Raw genomic sequence first — 19,407 nt, forward strand, 5'->3', positions numbered from 1 at the left:
CTAGTGCAACTGCATTTGCTTGTTTAGTAGGTACAGCACTTGGTACCAATGTAAGGTAGAAAATAGTGAAATTGGTGGTCAATGATTACATGTCATTTCATTATTTTACCGTGGCTCTTATCGGAGATATTTATGAAATTTGCATCACAGTATATATGTTTGGTTTTTATAATGCTCCCTGTGGTATCGATAGCTACGATGCCACGGCATAGGTAAAAGTTCTTAGGTTGGCACTATGGCACCAACACCAACGACAGTGCCCTCTAGCCAGGACTGTGTAGCTCTATGAGCATCGCTCCAGATTCTGCCCATTTGATCCCGAGGAAACGACCCAGCAATGTTGTTCATTTTCACAGTGCGCGAGCCACTACAGATTTTCCCTCTGTAACTTGTTAGCTTTGATACATAAGGCTTCAGTGCCTCTGACATCTCTGCCTGTAGCACCACCAACGACACCTCCGACACTGCCATTTCGTGCCTTCAGTCCAGAAATTGAACGCTGACCAGAACACATCGCCCAGCTCGAGGCACACTTCACAGCATACAACATTCCAGGTACAGTGTGGCTTGCTTTTCTCATTGCCAACGCGGGTGTTGTGTTATCCTATGTGCATGTAAAATTGTTTCCCACCACCTGGCCAGAAACTAAAACTTACGACAAAGTGATTGATGCTTTGAACTCCCACTTCAGTGACAGTGTAAATGTGGTAGCTGCACACTACAAATTCTTTCGCCTTCGGTGTGTCCCTACTCAGTCCAAAAAACCTTGGTTAGTGGACCTTCAGGGACTAACATCTGATTGTGACTTTAATTGCTCATGCGGACACTGACTTGCGGATATAATGATTAGAGACGCTATTGCACAAAATGTGGGGGATCACTGCATCCATGAACAAATCCTAAAATTTAAAACCCTGTCTTTGCAGGAAGTAGTGGACTTGCTAGACAGACAAGATACATTAGACATGGCTACTTCCGTGTTTGACGTTACTCCGGGTGTGTGTGCTGTTAGTGCAGCATGACACGTGCCCTTCCGCCCTGCCTGGGCACAGCGAGCCACACCACACTATTCACATGCAAGTAAACATGTTTCAAACCAGGCACCCACTAGGAAACTGAAATCATGTCCGAACTGCTTTCGTGCCCACCCATGGGACAGTTGCCCATCCCATCAAGCACAGTGTTATTTGTGTAATAAGAAAGGACATGTGCAAGCTGTATGTAGTAAGAGAAACTCTAATTCACAACTTGTCTCCCATTCGCGTAACTCACATGGGCGTCACCACAACGGAAACCGCCGTGGTCATGATTCACATCAGCCTATGGACGTTAATGCCATTTATTCAAAGCCTTCTGCTTCTACAGCTCATTGTGGAATAAAGTTTTGCCAACCACTTCCTCTCGCATTCAGTGTGATGCGAGGAAACTTTTTGTGACTTTGAACATTTGTGGATGAGGAATCTTGGTGATCGGTGTGTGTAGTTTGCAAGCGACAAAAACTGTGTCTTTTCATGTGCTCAGCTCTAGTGACGCTCCGAACATTTTTGGCATGGGCACATTTGAACTTTTTGACCTCACAATTCATGGCAATGTACTTTGCACCAATGTTAGTGACCATGCAGACAGTGTTGCTGCACTATGTGATGATTTTGCTGAAATCTTTCCTGATGGCCATGGTTGTGCCGCAGCCTTTGAGCGCATGCTGTAGTCAAAGACAGTGCCATACCTATTTTCCGGAGTGCACACACTGCACGACACTGTAGCTGCTGAACTTAAGCATTTGCAAGACAGTGGTATCATTGAACCTGTTTCTGCTTTGCCATGGGCTTTGCCTATCATGTGTGTTAAGAAACCAGATGGTTGTCTCCGTATTTGTGCTGACTTTAAATCTACAGTAAATCCCAGACAGTGGTAGCTACTTTACCCTTACCGCATCCTGAAGACATTTTTGATAAGCTGGGTATGGGAAAATTCTTTTCCATGGTTGACTTGCGGGACGCATATTTTCAAATTCCACTCGATGAACAGTCGCAACGCTATTTTGTGATCAACACCCACCTTGGCTTGTTCAAGTTTTGCCGCCTTCTGTTCGGTTGTGCTTCAACTCCTGCTATTTTACAGTCTTACTGGCAGCAGTTGTGTGCCACTGTTCCTGGTTGCTCAAATTATCTGGCCAATATAGTTGTGTTGGGTCGAAACCCTTATCACATCTCTGTGTGATTAGAGAGAGACTTGCCAGCACCCAGGAACTTGAAAGAACTTCAGTCTGTCTTGGGAAAAATTACATATTATATTTGGTTTATCCCAAATGGAGCACAGATTTCAGCACCTTCGCATCGTCTTTGGTGCAAGAATGTTCCTTTTGTTTGGTCTTTGGAATGTGATGCTGCTTTCCACAAGCTCAAATCTGCTTTGTTGAGTGATTGCTGTTTGACTCTGTTCAACCCCTCTAAACCAGTTGTTTTGTCTGTCGATGCATCTTCTCACGGTATCAGAGCGGTTCTGTCGCACTGCATTAATTCTGTCAATCGCCTGGTCGCTTTTGTGTTTAAGTTGCTCAATTCTGCCCAACAAAACTATTCTCAAATCGAGAAAGAAGCTTTAGCTATTTTATATGGAGTGACAAAGTATCACAATTTTTTGTACGGTTACGAGTTCTATTTGGTCACCAACCATAAGCCTTTGATGTCGCTGTTTCACCCATCAAAGCCAGTTGTGGCCCATACTGCACAAAAGTTGCAATGTTGGTCTTTGTTTTTGTCTAACTACAATTACGAAATTTTGTTTCGGCCTATGGCCCAGCATGGCAATACTGATGCTTTGTCCTGTCTGCCTATCGGTCCTGATGAAGTGTTTGATTCTTCCGAATTGTCCTGCATGTTTGTTGATTCGCAAGATAAGGAATTAGATGATGATTTCCTGGTGGATTTTCGTCACATTGTTTCTGCGACAGCCGCCGATGTTTCTTTGCAGATTCTTTTGCAGTATATTCATAGTCAATGGCCTCCATCTGCTACACAGATTTGTCATCTACTTGTTCAACGTTACTTTGCACAACGTCACCACTTGTCTGTACACCATGATGTTATCTTGTTGTGAACTGACAAAGAACAGTCTTGTGTGGTTGTACCTCATTTGTTGCAATGGGAAATCCTCTGATTGTTGCACACTGGTCATTGGGATATAGTGCACATGAAGCAATTATCATGTCATCACTGCACTTGGGTTGGCATTGATAAACAAATTGAGAATTTGCTTGCTAATTGGCGCTCCTGTGTGGAGCAACAATCTGCTCCCTGCCAGCGCTTCTTTGCGTGGCTGACTCCTACTGCACCTTGGCAGCGTGTTCATATTAATTTTGCAGGTCCTTTCTGGGACACCCACTGGTTGATAGTTATTGATGTGTACAGCAACTTTCCTTTTGTTGTAACTATATCTTCTACTACATCTGCCAGTACTATTCGGGTTTTGATGTCTATTTTTTGCATTGAAGGCCTTCTTGAAGTTACTGTCTCCGACAATGACCCCCAATTTGTGAACTCCGAGTCTGAAGTATTCAGTGCTGCTAATGGCATTCGCCATCTGACCTCAGCCCCATTCCACGCCCAGTCGAACGGTGAGGCTGAATGCTTTGTGTGTACATTTAAGTTGCAGATAAGCAAGTTGCACCATGCACTTTCACAAGCACACTCAATGGACTTTCCTTGCTTCATATCGCTCCCAGCCATGCCACACCTGTTCCCCAGTGGAACTGCTACATGGCTATGTCCAGTGGTCACTCCTGCAGCTATTGCACCTGCCATGGTGAGCTCCCACTGCTTCGTCTCGTTCTGGCTTGGCACCGCATTTTCTCTGGCAGGCAGTGCTGGGAGCAGGGGCGCATTCTTCGCCAGCTTGGTCACGCCTTATTTGTCATTTTTGGTCCCTCTGGCACTATTAAGCAATACCAGAACCAGATCCGTTTGTGCCGTCCTCGGTTTTCTGCCGCTGGTTGTTTTCCGGACGAATTGGAGGCTTCGCGGCTTCCTCCGATTCAGTCCACAACTCCACCGACGGTGCCTCTGCCGCTCACACCTCCACCGCGGGCGCTCCTCCAATTGCCGCCACTGCTGGTCCGGTCTCCTGCGTAGGAGGGGCACCTCTCACCACTGCCACGGCCCCACCTCTGGCCGCCGCCGTTGCTGTCATGTTCCACTGCGGTGCCGGAAATGATGGACGCTGAGGCTACCGTCATGCCGCCTCTGCTGTCGCCCATGGAGGTTTTTGCTCCGCCTCCTCATCTGAGCATACCCAGTGGTGGTGCGCGGCCTGGGCAGGTTTTCCACGGGGCATTTTCCTCTCCCCTAACGAGCAATTTGGGGTCGCACGTGGGCCACACGCCTTGGCAGTTCTGCTGTCCGCCCCCTCAGTTGCGCCCCCACGGCATCCCTCCACCTGCTGTTAGGACCCCTACTCAATGACGGTGCGCCATTTCAGGGGCGTGGGATGTGGTATCGAAAGCTACAATGCCACGGCATAAGTGTAAAAGTTCTTAGGTTGGCACTACGACACCAATACCGATGACAGCGCCCTCTAGCCAGCACTGTGCAGATCCATGAGCACCGCTCCAAATTCTGCTCATTTGTTCCCGAGGAGACAACCTAGCAACATTGTTCATTTTCATAGAGGGCGAGCCACTACAGATTTTGCCTGTGTAACTTGTTAGCTTTGATACATCTGGCTTTGCACCTAAGTACATCTTAGCCAAAGTTAGGTAACAGTTTATGTGTTCAAGATAATATTATTGTGGTATAGTAAAACCACTTTAACCTATACGCAGTACCGAGATTTTTACCTCGCCTGCTCCTACTCACTTCCTACATTCGGCCTACACTTCAGTTTACAGGAGCAGACCCATGCGCCGCCTTCCAGGCGGGATGCAAAACTCCCAACTGTTTTTTCTATATTTGTTAAATGTGTCTGCTAAACTCTGTGCTTATGGATAATAAAAATGACTAGTTTATTGAATGAATGTAAAAGTGACTGCTCAAGTGCTCTTTATCAACTATGCTTATTTAACAGTTACATACTTTAATAACTGCCTAAGGATTGTAGTTATATACATAGTATAAGATTGGAGCCTATTTAAAATGAGTGCTGTGCTGCTAACAAATTTCCAGTTTCCATGTTTAGTCAGTATGACTTTTACGAAATGTCTGAGTGATAAGAAGGGGATGTGCAAGGGAGAGTGATTTAGGTTGAGTGTGGTCAGACTGGAGAATAAGGTAGAGAGGAGTCTCCTACTACCAGAATTCAGAGAAAGTGGTGATGGACAGAGGATCCAAAAATATATACTATACCATCAGATCTCTTGAGTCATGCTGTAGAATCTGTCAGGAAGTGGTTAATGGATATCCAGGCAGTTTGTCTGGGGCTGTGCATAACTTTCTACCTATGAATTGACCCACTGATTCATTCATTAATGAGCACCACCAAACCAACAGAGCATATGAGTGGACACAGATGAACAATCTGTGTTGGGCATATCTAGCAGTCACCAGTTAAGGACATTCTACAACATGACTAAAGAGATGTGAGTGTCTGCTATATCAATTGGGCCATCTGGAACCTCTCTCAAAGCATTAATTGTCCTGAATTCCAAGGTAGGAAACCATCCTTCAACATATCCTCCCCCTATCATGCATTCAGTCTACTTTAGCTTCCATTCCACACCAACTCTCTTACTTCCAATGACGTTCATTAGAAACATCACCCCTGCTCCTCATTCACCAAACGCTGCTATCTGTGCTGAGAGCCAGGCTCTGTTTCTTATCAAATACTCACACCCAAATTTAAGAAAACTATTTAGTGAAAAAATTTGATTTCTGCACATTTTAACTCAATAAAGGACTGATTTTCTTTCTGTTATTCATAAATAGTTGCTTTGCTGCATCAAAGTAAGTAATATATAGCACAGTATTCTATAGATTTTGCAGAAGGATAAACACACTGCAAAAACTTCACATGCGGTTGATTTTAGCTCATACATTGGAATGGACAAAATGTAGATAAGGTATCCAAATTTTATTTAAAATTGAGAGTAGAACAATGTATCATTTCGTCCTTGAGTTATTGGTTTTTTTTACACATTTGACAGATGGTCATACACAGTGTGCCCAGTTCTGTCAATGTGGACTTGGTGGGTGCTATGAACTACTTATCAGCCAGTTTTAAAAGAACTGATGATGTTTGGTTTGGGGGTGCTCAAATATGTGGTTATCAGTGTCTGTACAAATTCCCAACCTTTGCTCAGTCCAATCTCGCCACTTTCATGAATGATGATGAAATGATGAGGACAACACAAACATCCAGTCATTTCGAGGCAGGTGAAAATCCCTGACCCTGCCAGGAATCGAACCTGAGACCCTGTGCTCAGGAAGCGAGAACGTGAATGCGAGACCATGAGCTGTGGACTTAAGAAAACTATTTGGCGAAAAATTTTATTTTTGCACACATTACAGCTGAGATCTTTGCTCAAAAAAGGACTAAACTTCTTTCTGTTATTCATCACAGATGCTGTGCGGCATCCAATTAAGTAATACATAGCATGAGATTGTATAGATTTTTCAGAGGTAAAAAAAAATGTAGATAAGGTATCAAAATTTTATTTAAAACTGAGAGTCGAACAATACATCACTTTGTTATTGAGTTATTGATTTTTTATACTTGACAGATAGTCATGCACGGTGTGCCGAATTGTGTTAAGGTGGACTTTGTAGGTGCTATGAAATACTTATCAACAAATCTGAAGCAAAGTATTTGGAGGAAGCATCTTATTTTTGCACTTCTAACAATCTGATATCTTTCTCAACAAAGGACTGAATTTCTTTCCATTATTCTTCATAGTTACTATGCTGCACCAAATTAATTAAACATAGAATGAAGTTTTCAAGAGTTTTCAGAGGTAAAAATGCATTGCATAAACTTTGTGTATGGTTGATTTTAGCTCATAAATTGCTACGAAAAATATGTGATTAAAAAATATATACATTTTATTTAAAGCTGAGAGCAGAACAATATCTCATTTCATTCTTCAGTTACTGATTTTTTTATATTTGAGAGATGGTTGCATGTGATGTGCCCGTTTGGATCCCTGCACCATGGGAATCAGTTGGTCAGAAGCAACCATCATATTTCATAAATGGTTCAAGGTATCAAAATGATGTTTTTTTGCAAATGATAGCATACGAAGGGACACATCTGTTTCATGACCATGATAAATACTCAAAACTTTTTTATTAACCAAGATATGGTAGTAACTCATTTGCAGCAGTGAGAGGTTGGCAGAAAGGGATGCATAAACACATAAATAGTGTTTAGGGAAAACCCAGGACCCACACTGAAACACATCCTCAGCACTTAGATAGCAGTGGAGCATGGCAAATTAGTTCATCCACAGCAGTGATAAAGCCAAATGTTGATTTGACAACAGCAGTGCTTTGCTATGCGTGATCCTACTGTATGTGGTATGTCCTTGCCTATGAACGGATGTCCATCAAGTTACAGGGAGACCCACGGTTTAGTGTGGACATTGGCACTTGACATTTTTGACAATAACAAGTCATTGCTGGCAGTGGAAAAAGAAGTAAGTGACAAAAAACCCTAGGCCTGATCAGGGTTCAAACACCAGACCTTTGGATTTATAGTCTGGCACTTTCCCACTTAGTCAGATTTCATACTATAAATTGAAATATACAAATAACTGTAACAAGCTGCTTTTATTCATCCTCCTGCCACATGTTATGGGGGATTATGTCTCCATATAAAGAGAGTTAATTTAAATTGACTGTTGGCACATTTTATTTACTGGACAGCCTGTGACTCTGTCTGGCATGAAATGGTGAACAATAAACTATTTCAATAATTGGCTTCTAAAGTTTAGTTATGCTAGATGATTACATATGTAAATACACTTCAGTACTCACAGGCTGATTTCTTTTTACATTATGTGCTTCAATTTTTATGAACTGACATAAGAGCAGATTTTTACTAGGAGGGAACAAGTGCCAAAGACTTATAACAATGCTGCTAAAAGACATGAAGGTAAAAGGTGGGAGAAGACAGGGATAAAGGAGAGTGAATGTCATTGGGTTGTTACTCTTAGGGTAGGGTATGAAAAAAAAAAAAAGATGGACGAGGGCAGTTAGTGAAAGCCGGGGGAGTGACCCTTAGCGGGAGAGGGACCCTTACCTTTCAGTCCTCCACCATCCACAGCGACAACCTGAATCGAGTACTCAGCAGTGCGTTCACGATCAAGGCAGCAAATGGCTGTCCTGATGAAACCAGTGTCAGGATCAATCTCAAATATTGGTTTTCCACTGTCTTCTTCAATGACATTCTTCTCAATAGTGTATGTTATCTTTGCATTAGTTCCTTCATCTGGATCATCATTATCAGTAGCTGTCAAGTTGGCTACTATCTCCCCTGCACACCAAAATTATATAGTATTAGGCCTACATTAATTGTTCACAAAGTTTATGAAGAGATAGTGAAGACTGATATGGAGAAGCCTTAAAACTTAAGAGTCTGGAACATGGGCACAGCCATTTCTTTTGCGTGTTGTGTGGAGTAACATTGCTAGTGATCACCATGAAGTGTGATGAGAACAAAAGAACATCCCTCCCTGGCTGTTTGTAAGCACTCTATGAGAGTGCACCAAGGTATCATCTTCTAGTGAAGCTAGAGCTTGGGCTACACTCCAATTTATTCTGTCACCATAAACTTCATTCCAAAAAGTACTGAAAAAATACCAAAGTTGTAGTGATAGCAATTTATTTATTTATTCATTCATCCATGGATCTTCTCACAATGGCATAGTACTTGGCATCGTAACACAATGAAAACAAATAGCTCAAATAAACATACACACACAATATACAAGTTTCATGAGGATAGAACAGGTGGTTGGCTGCAGCCCTGCTTAAGGAACCATGCTGATAGCTGCCTAAAGGGATTTAGGAAAACCACAGAAAAACCCAAATCTTGATGGCTGGGAATAGCAAACTCCTTGCTCCCAATATGGAGTCAGTGTATTAAAAACTGCACTGCCTGTTGGTTCCTATTATACAATGATTTATCAATTTCTAATGACTCAGTTGAAATAACAACTTCGAAAGTAGTAATTAGCAATTCAACTTTGCAAATGGTAGTTGACAATAACATTATTGCAAAACATTTATGAAAGCTTTCACTAGACTTGTTGACAACATACAGACAAGACATCTTCACCAAGAGACAGATATCAGTGATCACTACACAGTTGCAACAACAATGGACATGAAGGTACAAAAGACAAGGAAAATAAGCAGAAAAGTCAACATGTCTAGTATAATGGATAAGTATCATATTATATCATTTTCCATAAATGTGGTAGATTAATTTAATTACTACACTGAACATAAAGGAGAACTGTTATAACCTTTAATCACAATAATTGCGTGGAATTTCACACTCTCTTAGAAACAATAGCTGATCACATGATTACAACTCAGTCTCTCGTATTCGACTGCTGTGCCGTGACATGCGGCCGGTGCCGTTCGTAGCTAGGTGGCGCTCCCGCGCTCATCTGATTTGCGGAGCGCCTCTATCGCCGTTTGTGTGTACTGTCGTGGCGGCACTGTTAAATGTCGTGGCACTATCACAACACTTTTCCCCCCTTGAAAAAAATAAACACTCACTTCCTTGGAGACATGGACAGCGCAGAGACATCCATGGCCTCTTGTGAGGCCCCGAGGAGATCCCGCGCAGAGACACGGGAGTATGGTCGAAAATGTCCAGGACGGAAGCTCGTGCGAGGAACGTGCCTCCTGGATGAGATGATGGGTGAAAACTCCGGAGCAGCATCCATAGGTGTCATTGACCTGGGAGTGTGCTCCAGCGAGATGGGTCCCGGAGAAGGCGGCGTCGCGACTGGGGCCGGTTCCGGAGTACTTGGAAGCGGCAGCGACGGCGGCTGCATCAACACGGACGGTAGATCGGCAGCAGCGACAGGACTGGCGTCTCGAGCTGGTGGAGGCGAAGGATGGGGCGGTGGCACAGGCGTGGCCACCACTCGTGGGCGCATCTGGTCGTAATGGCGAACAACCGTGCCGTCGCCCGTACGGATTTCACAAAGCCGGCGGCCACGAAGAGCCTTGACCACCCCTGGAATCCATTTAGGGCGAGATCCATACCCTCGTGCCCACACGTCGGCGCCCACCGAGTATTTTCCCGCACTAGGGGACACAGTACAAGGCCTGACAGGGTGAAGCAGGTGCAGTAGAGTGCGCGGTTGGCGGCCATGCAAGAGTTCAGCAGGGCTGCGATCACCCAGAGGCGTGAAGCGATAAGAACTCAGAAATTGCAGCAGGGCGTCATCTGTGGAAAAATCACTAAGGAATTTTTTCATCTGGCATTTGAAAGTGCGGACAAGGCGCTCGACCTCCCCATTCGATTGCGGATGGAAGGGAGGTGCGGTAACATGATGAATCCCTTGTCCAGTACAAAAATCACGGAAGGCCTGCGAAGAGAACTGAGGGCCATTGTCCGTGACGATCGTGGATGGAAGACCTTCTAGCGCAAAGATTTTGGACAAAGCCAGCGTCGTCGCCGCAGTGGTGGGCGACGGACATCTAACAACAAATGGAAACTTCGAGAAGGCGTCAATCAACAGTGGCCAATAAGTACCGAGGAAGGGGCCAGCAAAGTCGGCGTGCACCCGTTCCCATGGCTGAGCTGGATCAGGCCACGGAGAGGGCATTGTACGAGGTGCCGCCAGTTGTTGAGCACACTGGCCACACGCAGCAACCATATGGGCGATGTCCGAATCAATGCCGGGCCAATAAACGTGCCTGCGGGCCAGGGACTTAGTCCGAGAAATACCCCAATGGCCTCCGTGCAACAGTTTGAGAACATCTTTGCGAAGAGAGGCTGGCACCACGACCCGTGGAGATGCGCCATCCGTGGCCAGAAGAACAACACCATCACGAACAGACAGACGAAGGCGCAAGGCATGGTAGTTGCGAAGGGGATCCGATGCCCGGCCCCCGGTCCTGTCTGGCCAACCTCGTTGAACAAAACCGATCACCCGACGCAGGACCGGGTCCCGCGCAGTAGCTGACGCGACCTGCGAACCTGTAAGTGGAAAACCCTCGACTGCACGACGTTCTTCCTCATCAATGTGGAAACAGAGGAGTTACTGCAGAGCCAGTGTCCACTTGCATGCGGATGTCTTTATTCAGAACACGAACAGTAACAAACAACTTATTTGTTTGAGAAAGCACACAGTGAACATCCATGTCCGACGCCTCGTCCTCGTCGACAGGAACTTTTTGGGACTGACACACAGAAGCAATGTGGCCTTTTTTCCTACATGAATTACACGTGGCCCAACGTTTTGGACACGCTGCCCTGTCGTGCTGTACGAAACAACGGGGGCAAGAAGGAAGCGCGGAACGAACCGGCTTCTGTGGTTGCTGGTTTCGCTGCGAGCGTTGCGGCCCAACGCGACGTTGTTTACGCGAGTGAACCGCCGCCACCTCTTCGTTCTCCTGTGCAACAGGCAAATTGTCCTTGTCGAGAGTTGACTGTACAGCGCCTACATCACACCACGCGTCTATTTGCGCGCCAGCAGCGTGAGACACTTCAAAGGATTGAGCGATGCTTAGAACTTCCGACAACGACGGGTTTGGCAGTTGTAGGGCACGTTGCCGAACTTCTTTATCAGGAGCAAGCCGTAGAATAGCATCCCTAACCATTGAATCCGCATAAGACTCGTGATGAGTGTCCGTGACAAACTGACATTTCCTACTCAGGCCATGTAGTTCCGCCGCCCAAGCCCGGTAAGATTGATGGGGCTGTTTACGACACCGGTAGAACGCCACGCGGGCGGCAACGACGTGGGTGTTTGTTCGATAATAGGCAGACAATAAGTCACACATTTCTTGGAAGGACAGGGAGGCTGGTTCCCGCAGAGGGGCTAACTGAGATAGCAGCTGATAGACCCGAGGGGAAATCCAAGATAGAAATAACGACTTACACATAGGAGCGTCGACAACGCCGAAAGCCAAGAAGTGTTGCCGCAAACGCTTCTCATAATTCTCCCAGTCTTCAGCGGCCTCGTCGTAAGGAGGGAATGGAGGCGGAGAAGAGGAAGACAGACGATGAGTAAGCGACGTCGACAACGCCTGAATCGCTGCCGTCAGCTGTGTTTGTTGTTCAATGAGCGCTTGCATAAGCTGTTCCATGTTTGCCCCGTCACGAACACGCAAATCCACAACGCGGTGAAAATATCCCGACCTCGTCGCCAAAAAGTGTTATAACCTTTAATCACAATAATTGCGTGGAATTTCACACTCTCTTAGAAACAATAGCTGATCACATGATTACAACTCAGTCTCTCGTATTCGACTGCTGTGCCGTGACATGCGGCCGGTGCCGTTCGTAGCTAGGTGGCGCTCCCGCGCTCATCTGATTTGCGGAGCGCCTCTATCGCCGTTTGTGTGTACTGTCGTGGCGGCACTGTTAAATGTCGTGGCACTATCACAACAAGAACATCAGCTAAAGTCCAGAAAAATAGTCATTCCAGCTCTAACAGAATAATGAAAGATGGCAGGGAGTCCCCTTAGTATACAGACAACATGAAGAAACTTAGTTGGAATCAGTGTCTACTATACAGTAGTTACAAAGCAATGAAAATGGGGATGGATCATACCCATCTACAAAAAAGGAAGTACATCAAAGCACATATTTACTCTACAAGGTACTGTGAAGTGCACTGCAAAGTGTGCTTTACATGGTAGTATATGTTAAAGTTTCAACCCCTTCCAGTCTAAATGGTCCCCAGAACTACAGCCCTATATGAAGCTCATCTATCTGTAGCTGAATAATATGACATACTTTTAACAAATTGTCAGGAATAAAATAGCCTTCTAGACATAAATCAGCATGATCACACAAAACTTAACTTGCCCTCTTCTTACATGATATACTTTTTGCCATGGATATAGATAAGCAAATTGTTTCTAAACTTCTGATTCATTAATGGCCACCAAAGAAAATATATTCCTATGGTGTAACACAAGTTGTGACTAGACTGAAAACGTATTGTCAGCCAGGATATAACGTATCATCCTGTATGAAAAATTTCCTACACTCCCTTGTGTGCTTAGGAAGTGTAACAGAACTAGTACTGATGTAAATAAAATAGAAAGAAACTCCCACATGGGAAAAATATATTAAAAACAAAGATTCCAAGACTTACCAAGCGGGAAAGCGCCGGCAGACAGGCACATGAACAAAACACACAAACACACACACAGAATTACTAGCTTTCGCAACCGATGGTTGCTTCTTTCCTGAAGAAGCAACCATCGGTTGCGAAAGCTAGTAATTCTGTGTGTGTGTTTGTGTGTTTTGTTCATGTGCCTATAGAACTAGTACTGAACATGTTACACACAAATGAGGTAATGGATGGTAGTGATTGCTATCTCAGACTTTTCACAGATAAAGTCATTATCTCTGAGGATATTTGACATGGAAAATACTACAGTAAATTCCAGTTAGATATTGACAGCATAGCAGTATGGTGTAAAGACTGGTAAAAATGTAAAACTGTAGAATTTTTTTTTAAAAAAAGCATAAATGTATAATGTATTTTTGACTGAAGCATTAATAAACCACAACTAGACTGTTGTGTCATACAATCACTTTGGAGCTACAATGTGTACAGATTTGAATTGGAATGATAACATTTGCTTGGTTGTAGATAAAGCAAATGGTAGGCTTCCATTCATTGGTGGAGTACTGGGAAACTGCATGTAGTTTACACAAGAAACACCTTGCAGAAAACTTGCGCATCACATATCTCAGTATTGATTAATTGCAAATTGCACTAATAATAAATGAAGAGTGTATGCCAAGAAGTGTGAAAAGGAAAACAGAGGCTTGTTTCATTGGTAAAAATTAAGTAATAGAAATGTTTATACTGTAAGAAATATTTCACATCAACCTGATCAGAAAACTCCAAATATTGCATTTCAATGTAGAAACTCTGAATATTCTTTGTTCTCCTATTAATTAGTTACAAAGCGATTGTGAGGATGGAAATAGGCTAATAACAGCTTTCACAGAGGTGTATCAGATACCATTCTTCTCAGATTGCATCTATGAATGAAATGGGAATAATACCTAATATTGTACAATAAAAATTGCCCTCTGCCAAGCATTAAACAGTGATTCTTAAAGTATAAATGTACAACATATTGACTATTATTCTGTAAGGAATTTCAAGTGGTTTCAATTTCAGCACTGAAAATATGTTTTATCTCATTGGCTTTATGAAACTGATATGATTTCAATGTCATATGTATTGTGAAGGGAAAGTGCCCTGGCTAGTACCATCCCTATTCTAGACCTTAGCCATCCTTCATGCACATATATGGGAGGAGCAAAGAAAAAAATGATAGTGCCACACTATCTGCCTCCAGACCACATAATTGTCAGTATTAATTTTGTTGACCAATGTACGAGCACATAGGCTACACTGCGTGCAATTCTTCTTTCGTGTTTCTAGAAGGGTATGAAGAGACTAGACGAAGGAATTTCTACATAGCATAGGTTCTTGCACGGAAAATACTAGTGCACAGGGAGTAAGTTGTACCTGCCTTCAATAACACGGCACTAAGTTAAATGGGATTTATCTTTTGCACAACATCTACAGAGACAGAGGTAAACAGTGCTTAATGTTTCATGTAATTGAAATTGAAATTTTAGCATACTTTAACAAGCAGAATAGTGATATTTATTTGCAAATGGTCACTATTGCATTGCAGTAATTTGATCACTACATTTCCCTGTGACTAAATAATAAACAATATTAACTGAAGTAGGGTACTGTAAAATGGAGTAACTATGGAAATGTTTTGCAGTTTTTTTGTCTATATTTACCAGTGAATACATGAAGACTTTGTTTCCATATAAAGTTGACCTTCCTTTTTCCAAACATGGACGTCATTCTACTTAATGGGCATTGATATTTTTATAACTGCTAATGATCAATGTCCCTATTTTACCCCATCATGTGAGGTAACATTGAGAACACATATCTTCTCTTTGAAATACTAAAACAAATCAGTTTTTCACATTGTTAGTCATTAATCATTGACTCATGAATACCCGAAGAAAAATTAAGTTTGTGCTATGGTAAATTTATTACAACTATTTATTGTGGCTAATCAGCACAAAATGTATACATAAACATCTTACAACAATACAAAAGTGAGTTTAATTTTGATAATAATGAGATTTATACCCCAAATTCTCTTTGCCTTTAAATATGCCTGCTTGTGTCTGTGTATGTGCGGATGGATATGTGTGTGTATGCGTGTGCGAGTGTACACCTGTCCTTTTTTTTTCCCCTAAGGGAAGTCTTTCCGCTCCCGGGATTGGAATGACTCCTTACCCTCTCCCTTAAAACCCACATCCTTTTGTCTTTCCCTCTCCTTCCTGAAGAAGCAACCATCGGTTGCGAAAGCTAGCAATTCTGTGTGTGTGTTTGTGTGTTTTGTTAATGTGCCTGTCTGCCGGCGCTTTCCCGCTTGGTAAGTCTTGGAATCTTTGTTTTTAATATATTTTTCCCATGTGGAAGTTTCTTTCTATTTTATTTACAGCATCATTAGATTAGATTAGATTAGATTAGATTAATACTTCTTCCATAGATCATGAATACGACACTTCGTAATGATGTGGAACATGTCAGGTTAATAAAAGATGTCTGTACAAGAAATTACATTACACAAAATATTGCATGACACTAATGATTAAGTTTTTTTTTTTACTTAGTTTATATCTAAAAATTCAGCCAATGAGTAGGAGGAGTTGTCATCTAGAAATTCATTTAATTTATTTTTAAATGTTAGTTGGCTATCTGTCAGGCTTTTGATGCTGTTTGTGTTTGGTAGGTGCCCAAAGACGTTTGTGGCAGCATAATTTACCCCTTTCTGTGCCAAAGTCAGATTTAACCCTGCATAGTGAAGATCATCCTTTATCCTGGTGTTATAGGTATGCACACTGCTATTACTTTTGAATTGGGTTGGATTATTATCAACAAATTTCATAAGGGAATATATATACTGTGAGGTTACTGTGAGGATCCCTAGATCCTTAAATAGATGTCTGCAGGATGACCGTGGGTGGGCTCCAGCAATTATTCTGATTACACGTTTTTGTGCAATGAATACTTTTCTACTCAACGATGAATTACCCCAGAATATGATGCCATACGAAAGCAGTGAATGAAAGTAGGCATAGTAAGCTAATTTACTGAGATTCTTATCACCAAAATTTGCAATAACCCTAATAGCATACGTAGCTGAACTCAGACATTTCAGCAGACCATCAATGTGTTGCTTCCAGTTTAACCTCTCATCAATGGACACACCTAAAAATTTTGAAAATTCTACCTTAGCTACAGACTTCTGTTCAAATTCTATATTTATTACTGGAGTTGTGCCATTTACTGTACGGAACTGTATATACTGTGTTTTATCAAAATTTAAAGAGAGTCCGTTTGCTGAGAACCACTTAATAATTTTGTGAAAAACATCATTTACAATTACATCACTTAGTTCTTGGTTTTTGGATGTTATTACTATACTTGTATCATCAGCAAAAAGAACTAACTTTGCATCTTCATCAATGTGGAATGGTAAGTCATTAATGTATATCAAGAACAGTAAAGGACCTAAGACCGAACCCTGTGGGACCCCGTGCTTGATAGCATCCCAGTTTGAGGAATCAGCTGTTGTTTTAACATTACACGAACCACTTATTTCAACTTTCTGCATTCTTCCAGTTAAGTATGAATTAAACCATTTGTGCACTGCCCCACTCAAACCATAATGATTTAGCTTATCTAAAAGAATTCCATGATTTACACAATCAAAGGCCTTTGAGAGATCACAAAAAATACCAATGGGTGATGTCCGGTTATTCAGAGCATTTAATATTTGATCAGTGAAAGCATATATAGCATTTTCTGTTGAAAAGCCTTTCTGAAAACCAAACTGACATTTTGTTAGTACTTTATTTTTACAAATATGGGAGGCTACTCTTGAATACATTACTTTCTCAAAAATTTTTGATAGAGCTGTCAGAAGAGAGATTGGGCGGTAGTTGTTGACATCCGACGTATCCCCCTTTTTATGCAATGGTTTTACAATGGCATATTTCAGTCTATCAGGGAAAACACCCTGCTCCAAAGAGCTATTACATACGTGGCTGAGAATCCTACTTATCTGTGGGGAACAAGCTTTAAGTACTTTGCTGGAAATGCCATCAATTCTGTAAGAGCTTTTACTTTTCAGTGAGTTTATTATTTTACTGATTTCAGAGGGAGAGGTTGGTGGAATTACAGTTGTTTCAAACTGCGCAGGTATGGCCTCTTCTATTAATAGCCTTGCCTCTTCTAGTGAAGATCTAGATCCTATTTTCTCCACAACATTTAAAAAATGATTATTCAAAATATTTTTAATTTCTGATTGTTTGTTAGTGCACTTGTCATTCAGTTTTATTGCACTAAAGTCTTCCTGTGCTCTTGGTTGGTCTGTTTCCCTTTCAATAATATTCCAAATTGCTTTAATTTTATTATCAGAGTTACTGATCTCAGACATGATACACATGCTTCTGGACTTTTTAATAACTTTTCTTAGTACCTCACAATAGTTTTTATAATATTGAACAATTTTGGGGTCAGTACTCCCTCTTGCTGTTAGATACAGTTCTCTTTTACGGTTGCAAGATATTCTTATTCCTTTAGTTAGCCAAGGTTTTTTATATGTTTTCTTGGAATTATGTTTAACTATTTTCTTGGGAAAACAATTTTCAAATACCCTTAAAAATGTATTGTGAAATAAGTTATATTTCAAGTTTGCATCGGGTTCCTTATACACTTCATCCCAGTCTAGCTGCTGTAGGCTTTCCTTAAAGTTTGCAATATTTATATTGTTAATTGAACGCACTGCTTTGAAAGTCTGATTTATTATACTGCATGGAGCTATGTCATGTACTGTAACAAGCTGTGCACTATGATCTGAAAGACCATTCTCAACAGGATAAGCATTTATGTCCTTAAACTTATCTTGGTCTATAAAAAAGTTATCTATCAATGTACTGCTGTTCTTTGTTATCCGAGTAGGAAAATCAATGACGGAGCTCAAATTGAAAGAACTGAGTAATACTAAAAGGTCATTCTTCCTATTACACTCTTTCAGGGAATCAACATTGAAATCCCCACAAATGATAATTTGCTTCCCCCTGTCTGACAGATAGCACAACAAAGCATCCAAGTTTTCTAGAAATAGCTGGAAATTCCCTGAGGGGGACCTATACACTGTTACAATTATGAAAGTGCCATCATTTAGTTTAAGTTCAGTGGCACATGCTTCCATATGTTGCTCTACACAAAATTTTTTAGTTTCTAAATTTTTTGCACTGTGGAAGCTTTTGACATATATGGCAACTCCTCCTCTCATCATATTATCTCTACTTACATGTGCAGCTAATTTGTACCCATTGATGCCAACCTTTTGCATATCAGTGACAATGTGATGCTCAGACAGGCATAGTATATCTGTTACATTCTTGGTTTCTATATCTTCTAAACAAAGCAGAAGCTCATCAATTTTATTCTTCAATCCACCAATATTTTGATGAAATATACTAACAGTATTTTTCACTTTACTTTTGTGAGTATCTTGAACTTTTTTAACATCTTTAGTACTTTTATTCTTCAATCCCCCAATATTTTGATGAAATATACTAACATTATTTTTCACTTTACTTTTGTGAGTATCTTGAACTTTTTTAACATCTTTAGTACTTGCCTGGCTGAGTTTCCTACTGGACACTGATCTTACATTAAAAAAGAGTTTCCACCATGAGATGTAGTTCCTCCCCCCTTTAAATTTCCTGCTATCAGCCCAGCCAGTTTACCCTTCCCTTTCCTGTTGAGGTGTAGGCCATGTCTAGTGTAGTCCCACCTACAGAGTGAATCAACAGGAACCACACCAATGTGTGACCCTGCACCAGATCCAAGTAGCCGTTCCAACTCCAAATTAACTCTCCTGACAGAAGAGGCCAAATGAGGTCGGTCGTGGCGCTCCAGAACCGACACAAACCCAACACTGGTATGATTCGATGCCTATGCAATCTTTGCCAGGTCACACTTTATGCTGTACCCCGGATCTCTGTCAATACTGTTGCCCGGCCCACCCACAGAATTAGGCGAAAGTGCTAGGAATTTTATGTTGCCTTTCTGAAACAATTTTAGTACATTTAAATTAATGTGGGAACAAAGGTTGTTACCAATAATGCCCTTTGATTTTTCCTGGC

At 41.9% G+C, this 19,407-nt stretch overlaps 1 protein-coding gene across 1 annotated transcript in view; it reads right to left on the reverse strand.

Annotated features, from left to right (window-relative positions):
- Positions 1-19,407, reverse strand: part of LOC126278935 (putative neural-cadherin 2) — a 153,430-nt gene that overhangs the window by 57,860 nt on the left and 76,163 nt on the right. Inside the window, exon 6 of the mRNA XM_049979213.1 lies at positions 8,230-8,463. Coding sequence (XP_049835170.1) covers positions 8,230-8,463 — 234 coding nt within the window. The remainder of the gene's footprint in view (positions 1-8,229; positions 8,464-19,407) is intronic.

This window comes from Schistocerca gregaria, chromosome 6 (genome assembly GCF_023897955.1).
Source record: "Schistocerca gregaria isolate iqSchGreg1 chromosome 6, iqSchGreg1.2, whole genome shotgun sequence".
NCBI lineage: Eukaryota > Metazoa > Arthropoda > Insecta > Orthoptera > Acrididae > Schistocerca > Schistocerca gregaria.